This window comes from Pleurodeles waltl, chromosome 11 (genome assembly GCF_031143425.1).
Source record: "Pleurodeles waltl isolate 20211129_DDA chromosome 11, aPleWal1.hap1.20221129, whole genome shotgun sequence".
In the NCBI taxonomy this organism is placed as follows: Eukaryota; Metazoa; Chordata; class Amphibia; order Caudata; family Salamandridae; genus Pleurodeles; species Pleurodeles waltl.
Genome location: NC_090450.1, coordinates 821,192,430 through 821,218,052, shown reverse-complemented (window position 1 = coordinate 821,218,052; position 25,623 = coordinate 821,192,430). Strand labels below are relative to the sequence as shown.

Genomic DNA, 25,623 nt, shown 5'->3' with positions numbered 1-25,623 from the left:
GTTAAAAGAATGCACAGATTTCCAAGTTGCAGATTTAAAAATCTCCTCAAACAGGACGCTACTTAACCAAGCTGACTTCTCCACTTTTCCCCTTGGCAAGGTCTGTTACCTAGCTAGTAACAGACCCAATAACCAACTCATCTCGATATTAACTGTTTTGGGGTTGGATACCCTGATCTTAACAAATCATGGTCTAAGAATAGCAGTTTTCCTTAACTCCTTAGTTTTCTCCAAGTAGACGGATTTCAATTAAATTTCAGTACCACCTTGATAAGAAACAATGGATTAGTCCTTCAAAATTACTCCACCCAAATAGAAAGGTTCTTGAATTGACAACACTTGGATGTCATGAACCAAACGATTTGAGGTAATAGCAATTGGAAAAGCAACTTCGCATAAACGATGCTGCAAAGAAGCGTTTTGTATTGGCTCAAACAGAGGAGCACGTAACCTCGATAAAACTACATGAAATTCACAAAGAGAAGATGGTTTCTGAAACGGATGACAAACAGTTGTTAAACCTTTTAAGAAATACTCAACAACTGAAATGGTAAAGGGTTTCAGAGAAGGGATCTTTCAGCAGGGTGCTAAATGCACTCTGATTGATGAATGTTGTCGACCGTTTTATCTAAATGTAGTAGGTATGGAAAAACCATCTTTTCCTAGTAGGAGATAAAGTAAACAACATTTTCCATTTGAAGGCATTAGACACTCTTCTTAAGCTTCAGATTCATTAGGAATTTCCATGCAGTCTTTTGACAGGTTCAAAAGCCCATCCTAGACAAAGTCAGGAACTATGCACCCAAGATCAAGGATGTTCACGCAGAAGACATACAATCAAGAAGTTGTTACAAATGCATTTCTCATTGGCTTGTGAGCCAATCTGGGCAGCTTGAGCATTCAAGGAGCTTACTAGATAAATATGCTGGGACTGGGAGCTCTCCACTAAGCACTCAAGGCCTTTCCTTTTTTACATTGCTGACAACGAACAAGACTGTGATCAAGAAAGAACATACTGCAAGACTGCCTTATCTCAACAAATAACACTCTTGCTCTCTCATATCTCTGCAATCTATTTCGAAAATGTTCTGGAAGTAGATGTCAATCTGAATTGAAGAACTCTACATTGGTAATCTCAATTTCTCACCAGGAATACCAGAATTTCCTGTGTTTTAGTGCCACATGGAACTGAAAGAAGGCATCCTGAAGATGGACTGCATACATCCCGTATCCAAATTTTAGTTGGGCGGTGAGGGGATAATTTCATGGAAAGCCAGCAGCATCCAAATCTTTCTTACCCACTTGCTGGTCTTTATCAGGTCCAGAATTAGTCTGTAAACATTTTAGGACCTTTTTGCGAATGAGGAAATAAATTAAATAGATGCCCTCTCTCTTTCGAGATTCAGGGGTTGGTTTTATGGCCCCCTGTGTAGGAAAACCTCTTTCTGTAGATGCAGCTTAAAAGTCTCATTTCTTCAACTGGAATTAGGAAAGGGGTGTCTTGAAGCAAAGAGAATAATGATGTTGCACAATATTCAGCACCCATTTGCCTCAAGTTATACTTTGTCACTTTTTGAGATGGTATGTAATACTCTTCCTCCTTGATCCCAACCCCAAAGAATGACATAAAATGGAAATACTGCAAGAAAACCAATGCCAGTTGTTTTAGGATTCTCAGACAGATTCCAGCTGATAATGTGATCCATAGCCCCTTGTTGACTTTCTTTGGCGATACTGCTGCCTCGGTTGGTGCGGTTGGTGTTGCTGCTGGCTTTGTAACCGCCTGAAAGGAGTTTAAATCCTGAGGAAGGTCTAAGTGGCACCCTATTATGTTTGCACTGATATCTGTAAAATGTCTTCCACACCAACAGCCTTTAAGGTCCCTGTCTTCAACCTTTGTATCTCTTCATCGTTATGTGGTCCAAAAAGAAGAGACCCATAGAATGATAGCTGCAACATTTTTTGCTGCAAATCATACTTCAATGAGGTGAGAGGCAACCATGAGGGTCTATGTAATGTATGACGATGGCAGTATTCCATAGAGATAATAGTTGAGTCAAAAAATGCACTAATTATTAGGCTAGATTCCAGAAAACTTGCAGGAAGAGTTTTCAGGAATCCTTTCCCCTTATCTCTTGAAGTGCTATCTGCATACATATCACGGACTTACATACAGATCTATCACAGTGGCCTAGTAAAGCAGTAGCACTGATTTTAAGCATATGTTGGCCTCAATGCATATTTTTCTGCTCAAATCATCCTTTGCTCGCCTTACCCGCGGACACTGTTTTTTCTGGGGTTGAAATGTGATGCTTCCTCGCAGCAGAGACTATAACAGAGCTTGGTTTGAGGTTGGATCTTAAAAACACTGGATCTTGTCCAGAGGCTTGCACTTTAATAACCTTGGAGCATTTTAGATGTTGCTGAAGATAAGAACTGCTAATTTACAATCTCTGCAAAGTCAGAAAGCAATGGAAGTAACAGCCAGGTACTGGAAATGCTCAACAATCTCAAGACCAATATTAGATGGGTCCTCCACACGGATATTCAGTTTAACAGCCCCTCTAAACAATACCTCTTGGAAGGTGGAAATATCAACCACTGGTGAGACTCCTGAAAGTAAGATGTTGTGTCTGTGCCTGAAAAAGAGTAAGTGTAGCTGAAGAAGGTGATTATTCCAGAGATCTTTCTTTTATGACATTACATCAGCAGGTCTGAAGAAGGCAAAAGGTGGTAGAAGCCTTGGTAAAAGAAGAAACCTGGTTGGGGCCCTTAGCATTCTATGAAGACTTTTGGCACGAGCAAAGCTTCTGGACGAAATATCAACTTTTGAGTCATTCTTAGATATAAAGGCTTCAGTGGAGTTTGCTCTTGGTCTTCCAGAATAAGTATGATTGTTTGAAGCAGATTTCTCTGAGAAGATTCTGAAACAAGGGAGAGTCTCCTGGATGCCTTTCCTTTTAACATCAATTTTGGGTAAACAAAGAGTGATTGGATGTTGATGAGTGTCTTGAGGCTCTTGATGATTAAGCCTCAACGACAAATGTCTTGAAGTAGAAGGTCCTGATGATCCATTCGCGGGCCTAAATTGTGTACTCGAGGGCAGATATGCAGCAGTTTGCGGGTTCAGTGTTAAGCTGGTCTTTGACAGTGATATATATATATATCTCAGAATCTTCATCATCATAAAAGCCCGATGCCTGTGGTGGGACTGGCAAGGCCACCTATGCCCCCTTCTCACACACAGTAGAAGAATCCCCTTCAGTGGCTGTTTGACGGCCCTCCTGCTCCTTCTTCATTTTCTGCCCTTGTGGTAGTCTTCTAACCTACCTCTGATGGGAATGCCCCCATGATCTTTTAAGGTCCATAGAACATATTCAGGCAAAAGGGGCATTCCTCCACAGCATGAGGGTCCGCTCACATACAGGGTATGCCATTCAGTACCATTGTACTTCCACCTCTTATGCATTTGCTCGTCAAGAAACAGGAGTGGAGAAAACTTTCTTGTATGGAAACACTCAAAAAAGAAGACAAGTGAAACCCCAAAGAAGCAGACAATTGCATTGTCTGAAGAACAATCAGGGTTTAAGAAAACATAGAAGTGTTCAGAGAGCCTCTTGGCATGAGCTGGACAAAAGAACTCTTGGTATCCGCTACAGCTAGTAGAAGGCATGATGCTGGAGGGGTGGTTGCTGGATACTGTAAGGGGCAAGTTGCCTTATTTCTTACGCCCTCAGGACATTTGGCTACCGGGCTGTCTCTCCCTGCATTCCCACGTTTTTCAGCTATTGAAGAGGAGCAAGTAGGATTGTGCTGCAAAGGGGGGTTCTTTTCTTTTCTAGGAACCTTCTCTCATTGTTCTAGTGCCTAAAATGGTGTCAAAACATTTAGACTAGGATGAATTGGCCAGTGTTTCTATGTTACTGATAGAGCATTTTTAAGCTCACAATGAATTGCCTAGTGTGTATGTGTGTGAGCTAGTGTATGTGTGTATATGATCTAGGACAGGAAAACGTTAAAGTTTAGGACTTGAACTAAGATCCTATGATGCAGACAAAACTCTGCACCCAACCTTCGAAGACCATGCTGTAGACAAATACACTAAGATCCATACACAAACACACACACACAAAGACAGGCCATCCACTCCTAATTACTCACCTTGCACACATACTTAATGAATTCTAAAGAAGGGTTGTTGAGCGGAAGGTAAGATCCAGGTAACACTGGGAACATTTCAGAGGGCTCTGTAACATTTCGGGTTCCTGTTACTTTCTTTTGGATTTTCTGGGTGATGGTAAAGAAGTTCTGTGTGAGCTCATTCGCAACATAATCTTGGGAGAAGGAGATCATACCTGGAAAAGAGAAAGAATTGAAGACAAAAAAGTGTTGAGGATAAAAAAAAGCCAACATGAAAAATATTTATAACTATAATAAAAAGACAAGCAGGAAAGAACAGAAAACCACACAACAGGAACCAAACCTGGATGTGTGCAACCAATATCAAGTACGTACGTACCAGGCATCGCACCTGCTTCTCCTTCAACCTCCTGTGATATCTGGCTGTTCTGCCTTCGCTTGATTGGAGTGCTTCCTGGGGCATTACGTCTCATCTCCTCTCGCATGCTATGATACACCGCTACAATATATGCTAAAAATAAGAGAGATTGCGTGAGAATGGTTTTGATGACAGGCTTATGTGTATACTACAGACCCAGGGGATAACACACTATGAATCAATCAATGGAAGATGAAAAACAGTAGATGTGCAACCTAAAATACAAAGTGGCAGGAAAAGCATAGAGGCAATAGAAACCATGAAGGCACTAGATCAGAGCTCTCCAAAGGGTACCTCAGGAGCTACTGGTAACTTGTCTGTACCCTTGAAGCAGCTCCCTGAAGTACAGCTCAGCATAGTACCTAATTCAGAGGGTGTACTCTAGCTATATTGAAGAAGGTCACTATGCAAGAAAAATACAATATTTTATTTGTGTGTTAACACCAAATGGAATGTGAATATTTGATACAAAATTGTGTATTTTGAGAAACTGATATGCTAATGTTTAAAAACAAAATGATTGAAAATCCAAAACGTATTTAAACTGCTCATTTCATGATAGTTCATGCAGAGTTGTGGAGGGTTATAGCTTGTGGAATTTTCTGTGTGCCAGTTGGCCCTTACTGTTGTGACTAGTATGTCACCGGTAATGTGGAGGCATTTCATTATGATAAAACGTTACTTTCCCTGACAATGCGGTCATGTGTCAAGATGGTTGGCGTTATATTACAATACTGAATTTTAAACATCGTCCAACCAAGATCCAGATTATAGACTACCGCAATATGTCTAAGTACACACATATAAACTAATAATTTTAAGTACAGTCTTACCTCTACATCTATTTATCTTGAAAACATATATCTAATATTGAGGCATACATCAGGGTGGCTACTACTAGTAATCGTGTAAGATGTGCAAACTTTTGTAATTGGCTCTGATGTGCTCCCTACTGCAACAATTGTCAAAGCAATCAGTAGCTCAGGACTGCTGTCATTATTCATAAGCAACTCTTGTTAAAGAAACGGTTGGAGACCCCTGCCCTAGATAAAGAATCAGGAGAGGCACGGGCTGGAAATGGACAGTACCAGCTCAGACTAGAAACCACTGTAGAGCCATTGGCTGGAGGAAATGGAAAGAATGAAAATCGGTCATTAATGCATTTTCTCCATCTTCTCCCTCGTTCCAGAGGCTGAAAAGACATTGCTTCTTCTAACCCCTACTATTCTGGACAGGAATGACTTGTCCCTCCCTCACTATTTCATCTTTGCGAAAGTCTCTCTTCTCAACCATTTAAAGACAGTTACTAATTTCCCCCTTTTTACCTTCGGTTGAGGTTTCAGACCTAGGATGCACAAGTGAAGTAGAGGCAGCATTGGTATTGGGGCAGGGTGTTTGGGGAGGACAGATGTTAGCAGCAAACTTTCAAATATCGCAAAGTATGGTTTGGGCCAGATGGCACAACTTTCAATGCTCTAATAAAGTGCTTGATCAAAGTGGGCACTAAAAGTAGCAAAGGAGGAAAATATCAGACTCAGGGCCCAACTGAGACTGGTGTTACATGGAGGGAGACTAGGGTTCATAGGACAGGGTATGAAAGAGGAGTGTTGGACTGGTCCATGGACATTAAATACTGTGGCAATCCTCTAAGGAAGAGCTACGTAGGGCTAGGCCAGCACAGGGACCTCCAGAGCAACTAGGATCTTGCCTACCAATCTGCTGACCCCCATGAAACCCCTCATTTAATTTGCCAAAAACTGCGACCCAGAAGTCTGGAGAAACAATAGTAGCTGAAAGGCAGCAGTTGTCAAGCAAGAATTGTCAAAACGAATATATCTTTAAACACCTTTTTGTTAACATTGATAATTCTTGGTGGCAATGCTACATCATCCTTTTTCTCTTCTAGTGGTCATACTTTTTTTCTTACTGCCACCAATATGGCTGGTGATGGACTTTGTTTACAAGTAATTGGGAACTCCTTTATATAGCACCTACATTCTGGTACCTCCCTGGCAGTTATTCTATGTGAATTGTAAAGCAACATGGGGAAGAAGCATTTTCCACAGCTCTCGTCTTGTTCGTTTATAGAGGGCCACAATCGAATAAGGGCAGAGATGAGAATAATTCTCCAGTGTGTGCAGTTGTTCACAATGACGGATAGCAGAAGCCATTCTTATGAAGAACAACCTGGTTCAGTTTTCATGCTTCCATATTAAGCAAGCAGAAAGGGAAAGAAAAAAACATTTTAGAATCTAGCTTTCACTTCCTCTCCTGTGGAAGGGATCAGGACTTCCCTTCTCCACCTGCCAAATTTCTAATAACAAGAAGGTCATTTACTTGTATTGGTTGAAACAAAAAGGACGAAAAGTGAGCAAATCTAGATAAAGGAAAATGCAGGTTTATATTGCATTTTTTTTACAGGAAAAAAAGAAAACATTTGGGGAAAACACGAACGGAAACATGAAAAAGATTGTTTTGGAAACTAGCGAAAGAAGGTTTGACCCTTCTCATCGCACCAAGTAAAATTAGTTCGGTACATATTCTCTACAAAGTGCTTTGGACAGATTGCTATTACTGCTTCTTCTAGTAAAGGTTATAAGCACATCAGGTCTTGAGGTATACAAAGTACAAAAGAAAAAAATAATCAAGGGCTTCTTTGGGAAAAATGTTTTGGAGATTAATGGAAATGTGAGAACTACAATCCTTTCCATATTAATAGACTGCTTGATACATCTGCCATAAAAACATAAGCTGTTTACTGAAAAAAAATGCTTCTCCTTCCACAAACCAAATGGCCTCCATATAAATGCAAGGGTGGCCATCTTGGAACATGTTTTTTTTTTTTTTTTTTACATCTTAAGAAAAAACATTCCAAGAATGCCAGCACACTTGTACATGCACTGTGTGCACTTACTATGGTCATTTTGGAATGCTTTTGCTTGATGAAAAACCATCCAAGATGGCTGCTGTGTACCACTCATGCATGTGGATGGTGGACGTCTTCGATTTAATGTTTTGAAGCAAAAGAAAAAGCATCCCAAGATAGCGGCTGTGCATGCACGAATGAGTCGCCATTTTGGAATATATTGTGCGTGCACACCTGGGAAGCCATCTAGGAAAGATTTTAAACCATTAAAAAATGATCGCCTACTGACCCAGTGGCGTGTGGCACAGTGTCAGGGAGCTGGGGGGAGGGGAAATTGACACAAAGGGGAGTATTTTTTAAATAAAAACAGCAGGAAAGACGAAGGGGAAAAAGAGGTCAAGAAAATGTTCCCCCATTTAAATAAAGCAAGCCCTCGAAATCAGCAGTGGAAGTATACAATGAATTCAATCAAAATACGTTCAGCCCAACTATACAAACACAACAACAAGGAGAAAACCTATGGCATCAGGAGCAGTGAAACTAAGACACTCTCACCAACTTAAGGAGAAGTGTACACCTATTGCCCTTCAACCTTCGCATCGAATTGTATGCAAGGGGAACACGCAAAGCCTCACTGAGTCTATATGGGATTTAATAGCTGTCTATGCACAAGACCTAAAAAGCTCGTGGCAGTTTAGATAGGCTTCTGAAAATCCAAAAAAATATGGCACATATGTTGCAATAGTGCAAGTTTCATAAAAACGAACAATCCATTTAATAACCAAATTATAGCCTTCAATGCATATTGTGTATAGACCTTGGTCTAAAAATATCCTGTAATAAGAAATTGATTTATTAGCATCTGAAGAATGTTCTATTATGATTATCAAAATGTACTACCAGTATTAAAAATTAAGTGCCTTATACCGCATGAAACAGACACCGTATTGGGTATTGACAAGACCTGGGTCTGTGGTGCCACATGAGAACGGCTATGTCCCATGGATTGCCGAGCCCAGGGGTAAAATGAAAAGGGTGAGGGGAAGAACATTACCTGAGATGATCATCAGGAAATAGCTCTGGCAAGAGGCTGCCTGGGGCAGGTACTGTACAATGTTCCAGTTGTTCTCCAATGAATCTTCAACCTCATCTCCCGTTCCTTCCCCATCCGAAGCAACAGCCTCCTCTTCATCTTCACTGCCTTCATCATTTTCCTCTTGGACTTTTGCAGGTCCTTTCTGCAGTGGGTACAAAACATCTTATGTCAATCAAATAAAAAACCATTCTATTAAGTGGCTGTAGGAAGTTGGCTCTGTATGTGCTATTTCAAAGTAAGGAATAGCATGCACAGAGTCCAAGGGTTCCCCTTAGAGGTAAGATAGTGGCAAAAAGAGATAATACTAATGCTCTATTTTGTGGTAGTGTGGTCACGCAGTAGGCTTATCCAAGGAGTAGTGTTAAGCATTTGTTGTACATACACACAGGCAATAAATGAGGAACACACACTCAGAGACAAATCCAGCCAATAGGTTTTGTTATAGAAAAATATATTTTCTTAGTTTATTTTAAGAACCACAGGTTCAAATTCTACATGTAATATCTCATTTGAAAGGTATTGCAGGTAAGTACTTTAGGAACTTTGAATAATTACAGTAGCATATATACTTTTCACATAAAACACAAATAGCTGTTTTAAAAGTGGACACAGTGCAATTTTCACAGTTCCTGGGGGAGGTAAAGTATTGTTATTTTTAACAGGTAAGTAAGTCACTTACAGGTCTCAGTTTTGGGTCCAAGGTAGCCCACCGTTGGGGGTTCAGAGCAACCCCAAAGTTACCACACCAGCAGCTCAGGGCCGGTCAGGTGCAGAGGTCAAAGAGGTGCCCAAAACACATAGGCTTCAATGGAGAGAAGGGGGTGCCCCGGTTCCAGTCTGCCAGCAGGTAAGTACCCGCGTCTTCGGAGGGCAGACCAGGGGGGTTTTGTAGGGCACTGGGGGGGACACAAGTCAGCACAAAAAGTACACCCTCAGCAGCGCGGGGGCGGCCGGGTGCAGTGTGTAAACAAGCGTCGGGTTCTCTGTAGGTTTCAATGGGAGACCAAGGGGTCTCTTCAGCGGTGCAGGCAAGCAAGGGGGGGGGGGGGGCTCCTCGGGGTAGCCACCACCTGGGCAAGGGAGAGGGCCTCCTGGGGGTCACTCCTGCACAGAAGTTCCGTTCCTTCAGGTGCTGGGGGCTGCGGTGCAGGGTCTTTTCCAGCCGTCGGGACTTTAGGTTCAGGCAGTCGCGGTCAGGGGGAGCCTCGGGATTCCCTCTGCAGGCGTCGCTGTGGGGGTTCAGGGGGGACAACTTTGGTTACTCACGGTCTCGGAGTTGCCGGAGGGTCCTCCCTGAGGTGTTGGTTCTCCACCAGTTGAGTCAGGGTCGCCGGGTGCAGTGTTGCAAGTCTCACGCTTCTTGCGGGGATTTGCAGGGGTCTTTAAATCTGCTCCTCTGTAACAAAGTTGCAGTTCTTTTGGAGCAGTGCCGCTGTCCTCAGGAGTTTCTTGTCTTTCTTGAAGCAGGGCAGTCCTCTGAGGATTCAGAGGTCACTGGTCCATGGGAAAGCGTCGCTGGAGCAGGTTTCTTTGGAAGGCAGGAGACAGGCCGGTAGGTTTGGGGCCAAAGCAGTTGGTGTCTTCTTTTCTTCCTCTGCAGGGGTCTTTCAGCTCAGCAGTCGTCTTCTTCTTGTAGTTGCAGGAATCTAAATCTTTAGGTTCAGGGAAGCCCTTAAATACTAAATTTAAGGGCGTGTTTAGGTCTGGGGGGTTAGTAGCCAATGGCTACTAGCCCTGAGGGTGAGTACACCCTCTTTGTGCCTCCTCCCAAGGGGAGGGGGGCACATCCCTAATCCTATTGGGGGAATCCTCCATCTGCAAGATGGAGGATTTCTAAAAGTTAGAGTCACTTCAGCTCAGGACACCTTAGGGGCTGTCCTGACTGGCCAGTGACTCCTCCTTGTTGTTCTCATTATTTTCTCCAGCCTTGCCGCCAAAAGTGGGGGCCATGGCTGGAGGGGGCGGGCAACTCCACTAGCTGGAGTGCCCTGCGGTGCTGGAACAAAGGGGCGAGCCTTTGAGGCTCACCGCCAGGTGTTACAGCTCCTGCCTGGGGGAGGTGTTAGCATCTCCACCCAGTGCAGGCTTTGTTACTGGCCTCAGAGTGACAAAGGCACTCTCCCCATGGGGCCAGCAACATGTCTAGTGTGGCAGGCTGCTGGAACCAGTCAGCCTACACAGATAGTTGGATACGGTTTCAGGGGGCACCTCTAAGGTGCGCTCTGGGGTGTGTTTCACAATAAACTGTACACTGGCATCAGTGTGCATTTATTGTGCTGAGAAGTTTGATACCAAACTTCCCAGTTTTCAGTGTAGCCATTATGGTGCTGTGGAGTTCGTGTTTGACAAACTCCCAGACCATATACTCTTTATGGCTACCCTGCACTTACAATGTCTAAGGTTTGGCTTAGACACTGTAGGGGCACATTGCTCATGCACTGGTGCCCTCACCTATGGTATAGTGCACCCTGCCTTAGGGCTGTAAGGCCTGCTAGAGGGGTGACTTATCTATACTTGCATAGGCAGTGAGAGGCTGGCATGGCACCCTGAGAGGAGTGCCATGTCGACTTACTCATTTTGTTCTCACCAGCACACACAAGCTGGCAAGCAGTGTGTCTGTGCTGAGTGAGGGGTCTCCAGGGTGGCATAAGACATGCTGCAGCCCTTAGAGACCTTCCCTGGCATCAGGGCCCTTGGTACCCGAGGTACCAGTTACAAGGGACTTACCTGGATGCCAGGGTGTGCCAATTGTGGATACAAAAGTACAGGTTAGGGAAAGAACACTGGTGCTGGGGCCTGGTTAGCAGGCCTCAGCACACTTTCAATTCAAAACATAGCATCAGCATAGGCAAAAAGTCAGGGGGTAACCATGCCAAGGAGGCATTTCCTTACACAACCCCCCCCCCCCCAAACGAAAGAGTATGAGACTAACCTTTCCCAAGAGAGTCTTCATTTTCTAAGTGGAAGAACCTGGAAAGGCCATCTGCATTGGCATGGGCAGCCCCAGGTCTGCGTTCCACTATAAAGTCCATTCCCTGTAGGGAGATGGACCACCTCAACAGTTTTGGATTTTCACCTTTCATTTGCATCAGCCATCTGAGAGGTCTGTGGTCAGTTTGAACTACAAAGTGAGTACCAAAGAGGTATGGTCTCAGCCTTTTCAGGGACCAAACCACAGCAAAGGCCTCCCTCTCAATGGCACTCCAATGCTGCTCCCTGGGGAGTAACCTCCTGCTAATGAAAGCAACAGGCTGGTCAAGGCCATCATCATTTGTTTGGGACAAAACTGCCCCTATCCCATGTTCAGAGGCATCTGTCTGCACAATGAACTGCTTGGAGTAATCTGGAGCTTTTAGAACTGGTGCTGTGCACATAGCTTGTTTCAGGGTGTCAAAGGCCTGTTGGCATTCTACAGTCCAGTTTACTTTCTTGGGCATTTTCTTGGAGGTGAGTTCTGTGAGGGCTGTCACAATGGATCCATATCCCTTCACAAACCTCCTATAGTACCCAGTCAAGCCAAGGAATGCCCTGACTTGAGTCTGGGTTTTTGGAGCTACCCAGTCCAGAATAGTCTGGATCTTAGGCTGGAGTGGCTGAACTTGGCCTCCACCTACAAGGTGTCCCAAGTAAACCACAGTTCCCTGCCATATCTGGCATTTGGATGCCTTGATAGAGAGGCCTGCTGATTGCAGAGCCTTCAAAACCTTCTTCAGGTGGACCAGGTGATCCTGCCAGGTGGAGCTGAAGACAGCAATATCATCAGGATAAGCTGCACTAAAGGATTCCAACCCAGCAAGGACTTGATTCACCAACCTTTGGAAGGTGGCAGGGGCATTCTTTAAACCAAAGGGCATAACAGTAAATGATAATGCCCATCAGGTGTGGAGAATGCTGTTTTCTCTTTTGCTCCAGGTGCCATTTTGATTTTCCAGTACCCTGCTGTTAAGTCAAAGGTACTTAAGAATTTGGCATCACCTAATTTATCAATCAGCTCATCAGCTCTAGGAATGGGATGGGCATCTGTCTTGGTGACAGAATTAAGACCTCTGTAGTCCACACAAAACCTCATCTCTCTCTTTCCATCTTTGGTGTGAGGTTTGGGGACTAAGACCACTGGGCTAGCCCAGGGGCTGTCAGAGTGCTCAATTACTCCCAATTCCAGCATCTTGTGGACTTCCACCTTGATGCTTTCCTTAACTTGATCAGACTGTCTGAAGATTTTGTTTTTGACAGGCCTGCTGTCTCCTGTGTCCACATCATGGGTACACAGGTGTGTCTGACCAGGGGTCAAGGAAAAGAGCCCAGCAAACTGTTGCAGGACCTTCCTACAATCAGATTGCTGTTGGCCAGAGAGGGTGTCTGAATAGATCACTCCATCCACTGAGCCATCTTTAGGGTCTGATGAGAGGAGATCAGGGAGAGGCTCACTCTCAGCTTCCTGGTCCTCATCTGTTACCATCAACAGATTCACATCAGCCCTATCATGGAAGAGTTTTAGGCGGTTTACATGGATCACCCTCTTGGGGCTCCTGCTTGTGCCTAGGTCCACCAGGTAGGTGACCTGACTCTTCTTTTCCAGGATTGGGTAAGGGCCACTCCATCTGTCCTGAAGTGCCCTAGGAGCCACAGGCTCCAAAACCCAGACTTTCTGCCCTGGTTGGAATTCAACCATTGCAGCCTTTTGGTCATACCAAAACTTCTGGAGCTGTTGGCTGGCCTCAAGGTTTTTACTTGCCTTTTCCATGTACTCTGCCATCCTTGAGCGAAGGCCAAGTACATAGTCCACTATGTCTTGTTTAGGCTCATGAAGAGGTCTCTCCCAGCCTTCTTTAACAAGAGCAAGTGGTCCCCTTACAGGGTGGCCAAACAGAAGTTCAAAGGGTGAGAACCCTACTCCCTTCTGAGGCACCTCTCTGTAAACGAAAAGCAGACATGGCAGGAGGACATCCCATCTCCTTTTGAGTTTTTCTGGGAGCCCCATGATCATGCCCTTTAATGTCTTGTTGAATCTCTCAACAAGGCCATTAGTTTGTGGATTATATGGTGTAGTGAATTTATAAGTCACTCCACACTCATTCCACATGTGTTTCAGGTATGCTGACATGAAGTTGGTACCTCTGTCAGACACCACCTCCTTAGGGAAGCCCACTCTGGTAAAGATACCAATGAGGGCCTTGGCTACTGCAGGGGCAGTAGTCAACCTAAGGGGAATAGCTTCAGGATACCTTGTAGCATGATCCACTACTACTAGGATGTACATATTTCCTGAGGCTGTGGGAGGTTCAAGTGGACCCACTATGTCCACACCCACTCTTTCAAAGGGGACCCCCACCACTGGAAGTGGAATGAGGGGGGCCTTTGGATGTCCACCTGTCTTACCACTGGCTTGACAGGTGGTACAGGAGGTGCAAAACTCCTTAACCTTCTGGGACATGTTGGGCCAGTAGAAGTGGTTGACTAACCTCTCCCACGTCTTGGTTTGTCCCAAATGGCCAGCAAGGGGAATATCATGGGCTAAGGTCAGAATAAACTCTCTGAACGCCTGAGGCACTACCACTCTCCTAGTGGCACCAGGTTTGGGATCTCTTGCCTCAATGTACAGGAGTCCATCTTCCCAATAGACCCTATGTGTTCCATTTTTCTTGCCTTTGGACTCTTCAGCAGCTTGCTGCCTAAGGCCTTCAAGAGAGGGACAGGTTTCTTGTCCCTTACACAACTCTTCCCTTGAGGGTCCCCCTGGGCCCAAGAGCTCAACCTGATAAGGTTCCAGCTCCAAAGGCTCAGTTCCCTCAGAGGGCAGAACTTCTTCCTGAGAAGAGAGGTTCTCTTTTTCTTGTTGTGTTGCAGCTGGTTTCCCAGCTGACTTTCCTTTTCTCTTGGTAGGCTGGGCCTTTCTTCCAGACTCCAGCTCTACTTTTTCACCCTGTGCCTTACACTGTGCCCTTGTCTTGACACACACCAGTTCAGGGATACCCAGCATGGCTGCATGGGTTTTCAGTTCTACCTCAGCCCATGCTGAGGACTCCAGGTCATTTCCAAGCAAACAGTCTACTGGGATATTTGAGGAGATCACCACCTGTTTCAGGCCATTGACCCCTCCCCATCTAAAGTTACCATTGCCATGGGATGTACTTTAGTTTGATTGTCAGCGTTGGTGACTGGATAGGTTTGTCCAGTCAGGTATTGGCCAGGGGAAACCAGTTTCTCTGTCACCATAGTGACACTGGCACCTGTATCCCTCAGGCCCTCTACACTTGTCCCATTAATTAAGAGCTGCTGCCTGTATTTTTGCATGTTAGGGGGCCAGGCAGCCAGTGTGGCTAAATCCACCCCACCCTCAGAGACTAATGTAGCTTCAGTGTGACACCTGAGTTGCTCTGGGCACACTGTTGATCCCACTTGGAGACTAGCCATTCCAGTGTTAGCTGGAGTGGAGTTTGAAGTGGTATTTTTTTTGGGGACAGGCCTTGTCTTCAGTTTGGTGTCCAGACTGACTACAGCTACGACACCAGGCCTTTTTGGGATCAAAGTTTTTACCCTTGTACCCAGAATTGTTTTGTGAAGAGGCTCTGGGCCCACCCTCCTGTGCAGGTTTTTGGGAGCCTGTAGAAGACTCTTTACTATTTTTGTTTGTCTCACCACCCTTCCCCTGGGGAGGTTTTGTGACCCCTTTCTTTTGGTCACCCCCTGTGGAAGTTTTGGACACCCTAGTCTTGACCCAATGGTCCGCCTTCTTTCCCAATTCTTGGGGAGAAATTGGTCCTAGGTCTACCAGATGCTGATGCAGTTTATCATTGAAACAATTACTTAATAGGTGTTCTTTCACAAATAAATTGTACAGCCCATCATAATTACTTACACCACTGCCTTGAATCCAACCATCTAGTGTTTTTACTGAGTAGTCTACAAAGTCAACCCAGGTCTGGCTCGAGGATTTTTGAGCCCCCCTGAATCTAATCCTATACTCCTCAGTGGAGAATCCAAAGCCCTCAATCAGGGTACCCTTCATGAGGTCATAAGATTCTGCATCTTTTCCAGAGAGTGTGAGGAGTCTATCCCTACACTTTCCTGTGAACATTTCCCAAAGGAGAGCACCCCAGTGAGATTTGTTCACTTTTCTGGTTACACAAGCCCTCTCAAAAGCTGTGAACCATTTGGTGATGTCATCACCATCTTCATATTTAGTTACAATCCCTTTAGGGATTTTCAACATGTCAGGAGAATCTCTGACCCTATTTATGTTGCTGCCACCATTGACGGGTCCTAGGCCCATCTCTTGTCTTTCCCTTTCTATGGCTAGGATCTGTCTTTCCAAAGTCAATCTTTTGGCCATCCTGGCTAACTGGATATCCTCTTCACTGGAGTTATCCTCAGTGATTTCAGGGAGGTTGGTCCCTCCTGTGAATGAGCCAGCATCTCTGACTATTATGCTTGGAGTTAGGGCTTGAGAGGCCCTGTTCTCCCTAAATAGGACTGGTAGGGGGGAATTTTCCTCCAAGTCACTATCTTCATCCTCTGTGTTGCCATCCTCAGAGGGGTTGGCCCTTTCAAACTCTGCCAACAGCTCCTGGAGCTGTAGTTTGGAAGGTCTGGGGACCATTGTTATTTTCTTTAATTTACAGAGTGACCTTAGCTCCCTCATCTTAAGATGGAGGTAAGGTGTGGTGTCGAGTTCCACCACATTCACATCTGTACTAGACATTATGCTTCTAAATGTTGGAATACTTTTTAAGAATCTAAAACTAGTTCTAGGTTCTAATTCAAACTTTTACCAAACTTTTAAACTCTAAAGGAAATGCTAACAGGGACTAACACAAGGCCCTAGCAGGACTTTAAAGAATTTAGAAAAATTTCAAATTGCAAAAATCAATTTCTAATGACAATTTTTGGAATTTGTCGTGTGATCAGGTATTGGCTGAGTAGTCCAGCAAATGCAAAGTCTTGTACCCCACCGCTGATCCACCAATGTAGGAAGTTGACTCTGTATGTGCTATTTCAAAGTAAGGAATAGCATGCACAGAGTCCAAGGGTTCCCCTTAGAGGTAAGATAGTGGCAAAAAGAGATAATTCTAATGCTCTATTTTGTGGTAGTGTGGTCGAGCAGTAGGCTTATCCAAGGAGTAGTGTTAAGCATTTGTTGTACATACACACAGGCAATAAATGAGGAACACACACTCAGAGTCAAATCCAGCCAATAGGTTTTGTTATAGAAAAATATATTTTCTTAGTTTATTTTAAGAACCACAGGTTCAAATTCTACATGTAATATCTCATTTGAAAGGTATTGCAGGTAAGTACTTTAGGAACTTTGAATAATTACAGTAGCATATATACTTTTCACATAAAACACAAATAGCTGTTTTAAAAGTGGACACAGTGCAATTTTCACAGTTCCTGGGGGAGGTAAAGTATTGTTATTTTTAACAGGTAAGTAAGTCACTTACAGGTCTCAGTTTTGGGTCCAAGGTAGCCCACCGTTGGGGGTTCAGAGCAACCCCAAAGTTACCACACCAGCAGCTCGGGGCCGGTCAGGTGCAGAGGTCAAAGAGGTGCCCAAAACACATAGGCTTCAATGGAGAGAAGGGGGTGCCCCGGTTCCAGTCTGCCAGCAGGTAAGTACCCGCGTCTTCGGAGGGCAGACCAGGGGGGTTTTGTAGGGCACCGGGGGGACACAAGTCAGCACAAAAAGTACACCCACAGCAGCGCGGGGGCGGCCGGGTGCAGTGTGTAAACAAGCGTCGGGTTCTCTGTAGGTTTCAATGGGAGACCAAGGGGTCTCTTCAGTGGTGCAGGCAGGCAAAGGGGGGGGGGGGGGGCCTCCTCGGGGTAGCCACCACCTGGGCAAGGGAGAGGGCCTCCTGGGGGTCACTCCTGCACAGAAGTTCCGTTCCTTCAGGTGCTGGGGGCTGCGGGTGCAGGGTCTTTTCCAGCCGTCAGGACTTTAGGTTCAGGCAGTCGCGGTCAGGGGGAGCCTCGGGATTCCCTCTGCAGGCATCGCTGTGGGGGCTCAGGGGGGACAACTTTGGTTACTCACGGTCTCGGAGTCGTCGGAGGGTCCTCCCTGAGGTGTTGGTTCTCCACCAGTTGAGTCGGGGTCGCCGGGTGCAGTGTTGCAAGTCTCACGCTTCTTGCGGGGATTTGCAGGGGTCTTTAAATCTGCTCCTCTGTAACAAAGTTGCAGTTCTTTTGGAGCAGTGCCGCTGTCCTCGGGAGTTTCTTGTCTTTCTTGAAGCAGGGCAGTCCTCTGAGGATTCAGAGGTCGCTGGTCCTTGGGAAAGCGTCGCTGGAGCAGGTTTCTTTGGAAGGCAGGAGACAGGCCGGTAGGTCTGGGTCCAAAGCAGTTGGTGTCTTCTTTTCTTCCTCTGCAGGGGTCTTTCAGCTCAGCAGTCGTCTTCTTCTTGTAGTTGCAGGAATCTAAATCTTTAGGTTCAGGGAAGCCCTTAAATACTAAATTTAAGGGCGTGTTTAGGTCTGGGGGGTTAGTAGCCAATGGCTACTAGCCCTGAGGGTGAGTACACCCTCTTTGTGCCTCCTCCCAAGGGGAGGGGGGCACATCCCTAATCCTATTGGGGGAATCCTCCATCTGCAAGATGGAGGATTTCTAAAAGTTAGAGTCACTTCAGCTCAGGACACCTTAGGGGTAGTCCTGACTGGCCAGTGACTCCTTGTTGTTCTCATTATTTTCTCCGGCCTTGCCGCCAAAAGTGGGGGCCGTGGCCGGAGGGGGCGGGCAACTCCACTAGCTGGACTGCCCTGCGGTGCGGTGCTGGAACAAAGGGGTGAGCCTTTGAGGCTCACCGCCAGGTGTTACAGCTCCTGCCTGGGGGAGGTGTTAGCATCTCCACCCAGTGCAGGCTTTGTTACTGGCCTCAGAGTGACAAAGGCACTCTCCCCATGGGGCCAGCAACATGTCTCTAGTGTGGCAGGCTGCTGGAACCAGTCAGCCTACACAGATAGTTGGATACGGTTTCAGGGGGCACCTCTAAGGTGCCCTCTGGGGTGTGTTTCACAATAAAATGTACACTGGCATCAGTGTGCATTTATTGTGCTGAGAAGTTTGATACCAAACTTCCCAGTTTTCAGTGTAGCCATTATGGTGCTGTGGAGTTCGTGTTTGACAAACTCCCAGACCATATACTCTTTATGGCTACCCTGCACTTACAATGTCTAAGGTTTGGCTTAGACACTGTAGGGGCACAGTGCTCATGCACTGGTGCCCTCACCTATGGTATAGTGCACCCTGCCTTAGGGCTGTAAGGCCTGCTAGAGGAGTGACTTATCTATACTTGCATAGGCAGTGAGAGGCTGGCATGGCACCCTGAGGGGAGTGCCATGTCGACTTACTCATTTTGTTCTCACCAGCACACACAAGCTGGCAAGCAGTGTGTCTGTGCTGAGTGAGGGGTCTCCAGGGTGGCATAAGACATGCTGCAGCCCTTAGAGACCTTCCCTGGCATCAGGGCCCTTGGTACCAGAGGTACCAGTTACAAGGGACTTACCTGGATGCCAGGGTGTGCCAATTGTGGATACAAAAGTACAGGTTAGGGAAAGAACACTGGTGCTGGGGCCTGGTTAGCAGGCCTCAGCACACTTTCAATTCAAAACATAGCATCAGCATAGGCAAAAAGTCAGGGGGTAACCATGCCAAGGAGGCATTTCCTTACAGTGGCTATTCCACAGCCTGCCTTAGCCCTTCACTACCTTTTCTGCAAAGCCAATCCCCGTTTCCAAATCTCCACTGGTAGTACTTAGTCACCTTTGCTCCCAAATACAACATAAAGAATCACGGTTTATAACCCCTTTAGCTTGAAATTAAACCAGAGTCCTTATACCCAACATAGAAATTAAGTTAGCTCATCTCCAGTGCAAGTTCGAATTCACTTTATTATATTTATCATAATAAATCATAAAAGCATATACAAAAGGTGAATTGTTAAGATCAGCTCCCAAAATCAAATCATTAATTTAAAAGTGAAATAAAACCGCTAAAAAACCATAACAAATAAAGACAGACAGTATTATTCTCTAAAAATTGTAAGTAAAGCAAGGCTGGCCTAACTTTAGGCAACAATAAAGGGCAAATATACTTAAATCCCAAATTAGAAAACTTTGGGCAAATAAAAACAATATGCAAACTTTCTAGTGCCGCAGCCGTATCGTATCACAAGTGCAAGTTGCAGGGTTTTCTGCACTATGCCAATTGACCAGCAGCTTTGAAAGCATATTAAAGTGAAAATAAGTCAGGAGGCGTCTATGAAACACCAACATAGCTAATGTTAAATACAATTCACATTTGACAGAGCTACTCCCTCTCCCCTTAAAAGTTGGTACCATAGCAGAAGCGGCATAACTGGACTTGGTCAGCAAGTTCAAATGATTATATTCTGCCACCAAAATATTGAGCGCATCCCCCTGCCGGGAATGCGCAAAATGGGCTTTCTCTATCTCCTCCCAAGCTGCTGCCTTCTCCTCCTCTAAAATGCCACGAGAACAAGGGCATTAATTGAAATACTAATACTATCTAAGGGATGAAGGATCACTCCAGAATAACATCCCTCCAAAAATCTGGAAACTTCAGACTCTAGTGGTTCCTCTGAAGAGGGTGAATTACAAATATTGATCACCAGGACCCTAAGGCTGCCTGCAAAGGTAATTAAAATGCCAAATATAATGGTTGAATCAAAGTGGACTAAATCAATTTCACATTCCAGAGTTAAACTAACATAAATTGCCAGCCCCCCCTTTGCTCTACCATGCGAAGACGGCTGTGCAGGAGCATAAAAAGTTACGTAGCCATCAAGGCAGGCCACCCTGGAAACATCCCATGTCTCTTGGAGATATACAATTTGGGAGGCCTTCAGCAAATTTACCTCAGTGTCTAAAACTTATCTAATCCCCGCCACATTACAACTCATAATCCTGAGCTGGGTCGGGTCTCACCAAGGCAGCTCTTTCTCACTTACGCCCGTCTCCCCACCATCAGTGGTTACCAGAAGTCAGTCCTGATCATCAAGCCCTGTCAGGGCATCAAACCTATTGCTTAGCTGGACCTGCGGATTTATAGGTAAATAGGGCGGAATGGTACTCTTCACCCTCTGTACCGAACCCTCTAACATCCTTGGACCCCTAATAAATTTCCCCGGAGGATAGGAAAATCCCAATACGCAGATCACAACCCCAGTGCCCCTGAAGGAGTCACACGCAGATCTGTTAGACCCTTCTGGGGTTCCAGAAATTTACCACACTACAGTCACCAGTCCCGCTTTTTGCTGCTTCCCCCATCCCGCTCACCCTCTGTACCATGATGATTTCATTATACAAGGAGTGTGGATAGCTCATTTGGTTAGAAAGTCCGTGGGCTACTTTATTTTTTATGCTACTGTAGCTTTCTGCTTCTTCCTCTTTCAAAGCGGGTATATTTACTAAAACGCATTCGTTGGGGTGCAGCTGTCGGAGGCAACGGTAGGGTCACCTTCTCTAGGTATAAGCCCTCTGTAGATAACGCATTAGCATGACCTGGTTGAGTGGGGAGATTACCCACAAGCTTTAATACTCCTCCAGCCTGAGTACACTCCTGCCTAACTAAGGGGTTTGGAGCGGGTCCCGAACATTAGTACATTGCTCCTAAAGTAAATATGACCTCTTAGAATATACCCGCACACATTCATGTGGGGGAAGTTCTATTCCTAAAATCAACCATTGCTGACTCAGTGATGCAACAGTATTATTTCTAATGAAAGTGCGGGAGGGCTCCTTCCCAAGGGTGTTACAATTAAGGAGTCCATTACCCAGCTCATTTCACTGACCCAGCTGTCCTGCCCACCAACCTAGCATCAAGCTTCTCCAATACGTTAACATTTTTGTCATCCCCTCTTCCAATTTATCAAATCTACACTTAAAAGTCTTCATAACAGACAATCCCCTTTCCACTGACCCCAACCTCTGTTCCCTTCTGGTTGGACAAGTAAGGGGGGCAGAGGCCTCAGTATTTGCGTCGATCTGCAGGGTGCCCTTAGGATCTGCACACATGACCTCCTCAGCTGCTGCAATAACTCCACTTGTGCTATCTTCTTCGTTTTTTCTCCCTATGGGGTTGAACCCCATAATTCAAGTGGAAGACCCCTGTGTGTCTTCCACCTGGTGTCTTGGGCTTCACAGAGCCTATAAAATCGCACCTCCCCTCCGTAAGACCAGGCAAAGCCGCAATAGTGGGACCCTCAACACAAGAAACCGCTGAGGCCCTAGTGACACCCTCCTCTGTAGGCTGTGATAAAGTAAGACGCTTCGTCACAGACGCACTATTATTTTCACCTGGAACCAAAATATTTGAGGCAAAGGTGGGTAACTGATCTACTTGTTATTTCCTCAGACGGCGCAGATACTGCATTGTTGAGGAATGTCAGAATGGAGTTCTGTTTCCTTGGCCTGTCACCATTGTATTGGGCTCCCCACCCTTCCGCTTGCCCATCCTATTCCACCACTACTGAACAAAAAGCTCTCACTTCCAAACCAAAAACCAAGAGAAGTGGTCCAGCCCAGCCTCATCCAGCCACGAACGGGCACAGATGGGCATGCTCTTCGCCAGGATATGAGCCCGGGCATGTCCCACACCACAGGAGGTGGAAAAGGTTTAAAAACATGTGGCGCAGATTGTAAAACTGTGGTGGCCCCTGCTTCTCCTGGGGTGATGCACAATATAGCAGGCTGGGGCAGGGCGCTCCCTAGCAACATGCTCTTCCACTGGTTCCCCGCACCGCGGGAGATGGAAAGCACTTAAAAGCATGCAGCGTGTATTGCAAAGCTGTGGTGGCCCCTCCTGCTCCTGGGGTGATGCATAACAGCAGGCTGGGACAGAGTGTCCCCCCAGCAACACGCTCCTTCCTCTGACTGAATCAGTCACACTAGTATGCCATAGCCCTTACCCCTTTTTGTCCATTCTGCCAACCACTTGCTCGTGCCCCTAACACACCTGTCAATATGTCTCTCTGCAGTGAGGTCTCTCCAGCCACAAGCATTTGGTCACTTTCACATTTTTGTATTGCTTGATCCATAGTACCACCCTTAATTCGCAGTGCTGCATCCACAGCATGTATTCTTATAGTTTAGTTCTACGCAGGCTCTCTTCCAGCACAGTGTGATCTCGTACTGTGTTATGCTTAACTCTAAAGACCTCAGTCATTTTAGGAAAGCGCTGAAGACGACTGCCCAGGGAGACAGCTTTTGTTTCATGAATAGGGCAATCAAAAAATGAAAAGAAATGTTGGTCGAAAGAAGGAGGAGGAGTTCCATAGATCAGGTGTTATTTTGCCTACGGCTGGCTATGACCACCTCTAAGAGAATGGTCTCCCTTCTTTCTTTCATCGCTTCACTCAAGTCACATAGCCCAAAAGCAACAGCATACTTTTTATTTCACCACTATGGAGCCTTGAATTGCTGCACTTTTACCCACACTCTGTGCTTTAGCTGGTTTTCTCACCTCTCCGTAGAGGACGTTAGAGGGGATCTTTCCTTTGATTCCCCCATAGTTCGCTGGGTCCATCCAAAGCAAGAACTCCCAGCACCGGGAGAGGGAGATAGTAAGTGAGTGGAATATCTCTCGTGAGTGAATACTAGGAACAATGAAAGAAACAACCATAATTAGAGAGAATTATAATTTGCTCTTGTAAAGCAGACAAGTACACAAGTAGGCCCACCCCAGACTCCACTAACCTCTTTGTGATGTACTCCACATAGGATATGGCATCTTCAATTCTTCGCTTTTTCGTACAAAGAATGATCCTGTTAAAGTTAGCGTATATTACGGATGAACCAAGGCGCTTAAACTCTGCCACTAGCCTGAAGAAACAAAAAAAACAGAAAAGAGAAGGTGAGCAGGACAAGAAAATCTAGAACAACTGAGATGGGAGAACAAAGGAACAAGCATTGACAATGCCTGTAAGTCTGGCTGGTAACTAAATGTGTTTCTTCAGTCACTTGTGACTTCGCATCTAAATGTGGCAATCATCTTGGAATAGTAAAATGATACACTAGGGGCAATATTATTGAAAACTTCTTTATAAACAGTGGCAGCATGAGAAGTTGCATGCTGCAGAGGAAATGTAAAATGAGAAACCTGGTAGCACTGTCTGAGGGCCTGCCAGGGATGACAAACAACATTTAAACATAAAGGAACGAGATGAAAGGGGTGTTTTTAGAGAAGAAAATGGAAAAACAAATTCAGGAGTTAAGCAACTGAGGAGATGGGTAGGCTAAGTAAACAGATGTGGATGCTGTACTTATGAAGACATCTCTCTCTAACTATCGTTAGCCCCTTTAAAATACCTTATGCATCAAATTACTAAACTCCTAGACCCCGGCTCACATTTTTAACCTGCTGGTTTCATATCTGCATTAACATCACAAGGCTCGTTTACTTTAGTCTGCTGTTAACAAAAGGCTTTAAATTCAAAAGCTCCTATTCCATCAAAATGGTGTTCCGGTGTGCCACAATGTCCTCTAATACAGAACGTGAGCTCTTTAGTTGCTCATTAAAACTCTGTGGAGAAGCTACAGTTGCTCTCTAGGGAGTAAACAGACCGACAGTTATAGATTTTGAAGGTACATGTTTCAGTCTGCTTGACATATCTTTCTCATCCAGGTCAGTAAAGCATTCTTTCAGAACTCACAGAAAACGTGTCCTGATTTCTAGACCACTAACCATAATTTCTATAACAAAATGAACACCCACATTTTGTTTATGTAAAGAAAAAAAAAAGAAAAAAAAGCTATCTGTTTCACAACTTTATTTCCATCCAGATGGAGTTCAAATGTGCCATAATTTAGTCAAAAGTGCATGATGTTAGCGCTCTAGTTGTTCATTACAACACAGTGGTGATTCCACAGTAGAATAGTGGGGAACCACCTGACAGGCTACTGCTGATGTTTAAGTACATATTTTACTCAGAATATCACACTGTATTCTCACCTGGCGAGGAAGATAATGTTAAGTTATAGAAAATGCTCTGATTTGAACTCCTGGACCACCTTCCATAACCTCTATTTCAATCATGAAAGAAAACAGTTTTCTCTCACACATGGTTTATCAAATGTCAGCATGAGGTGAGCAGGGTAAAATCCTCAGAATTGTTAAAACAAGTATAACACCATTAAACATGATTTATATTGTGAATAAAATCTATTATCATCCCATATAGGTGGTACTTTTTTGCAACTACATTGCATTTCAACGAGGACCATGTCCCTGAGCACTGTATCGGTTGCATCAACATGCCCACAAACACCACAAGCCCCTGGAAATCAGGGTGTGTTCATCCTGCCCACATGTGGTTTTTAAATCTACATATTTATATCCACATTTTTAACCCCTTCATGCCTAACCAGAGCCCTTCTTTAAATGCTAATTCCTCAACAGTGGCCAACGGATCTGCACCAAATTAAAAAGAAACACATTGCAAGTTTTTTTGTATAAGAAAGCAAATTTATCTTTTTGAATTAACATGGGAAATTGCACATTGGATAGTCTCCTTCTTAGCCCCCTTTGACGGATCAAGGTGAAACAATCCACAAAGGGGCAGAGGTGGATGACTTTTTGTTTAATAAAGTTCAATACAGATTCATCAAAGTTAGAAGCAAAAAACGCTTTTCCTATTTTAACAGACTTAATTATAACTCTATAATTATGTGTGTGTACATACATACGTATATGTCATAAAATGTTTTAAGTTTATCAATATAATTTATTGGTAATATGTAAACCACCCATATACCTCCCCAGTCTAGCTGTGCTATATAAACTTAAAATGAGGAATATAATTAGATGTGTCAAAATTACAATTAGAAAAACAATACACAATCTCCAGAGTAGCCCTAGCAAAGATTATTTTACTGCAAATCCATTACACCCACAGAGTGTGAGAGAGGGTAACCATTAGCAAAACCCGTGAGATTCTACCCAACACAAAAGTGTGCAGACTTTAACAAAGGGGACTACCTGTCAGGCGCACTGCCTTTCTTTGTAACTTTTCCTTCTAAACTCATCAGACCTGGGGCGTCTGACATACTTTTTCCCAATTAGCTAATCCAGTTTGTATCTATTATCATTAG

At 44.8% G+C, this 25,623-nt stretch overlaps 1 protein-coding gene across 1 annotated transcript in view; it reads right to left on the bottom strand.

Moving 5' to 3' along the window:
- The window catches only part of POLE (DNA polymerase epsilon, catalytic subunit), a 293,620-nt gene that overhangs the window by 28,794 nt on the left and 239,203 nt on the right, over positions 1–25,623 (bottom strand). Inside the window, exons 41-45 of the mRNA XM_069214647.1 lie at positions 23,230–23,355; positions 22,997–23,129; positions 8,479–8,662; positions 4,520–4,651; positions 4,162–4,355 (exon numbers count right to left, since the gene is read on the bottom strand). Of these exons, the coding sequence (XP_069070748.1) occupies positions 4,162–4,355; positions 4,520–4,651; positions 8,479–8,662; positions 22,997–23,129; positions 23,230–23,355 (769 nt within the window). The remainder of the gene's footprint in view (positions 1–4,161; positions 4,356–4,519; positions 4,652–8,478; positions 8,663–22,996; positions 23,130–23,229; positions 23,356–25,623) is intronic.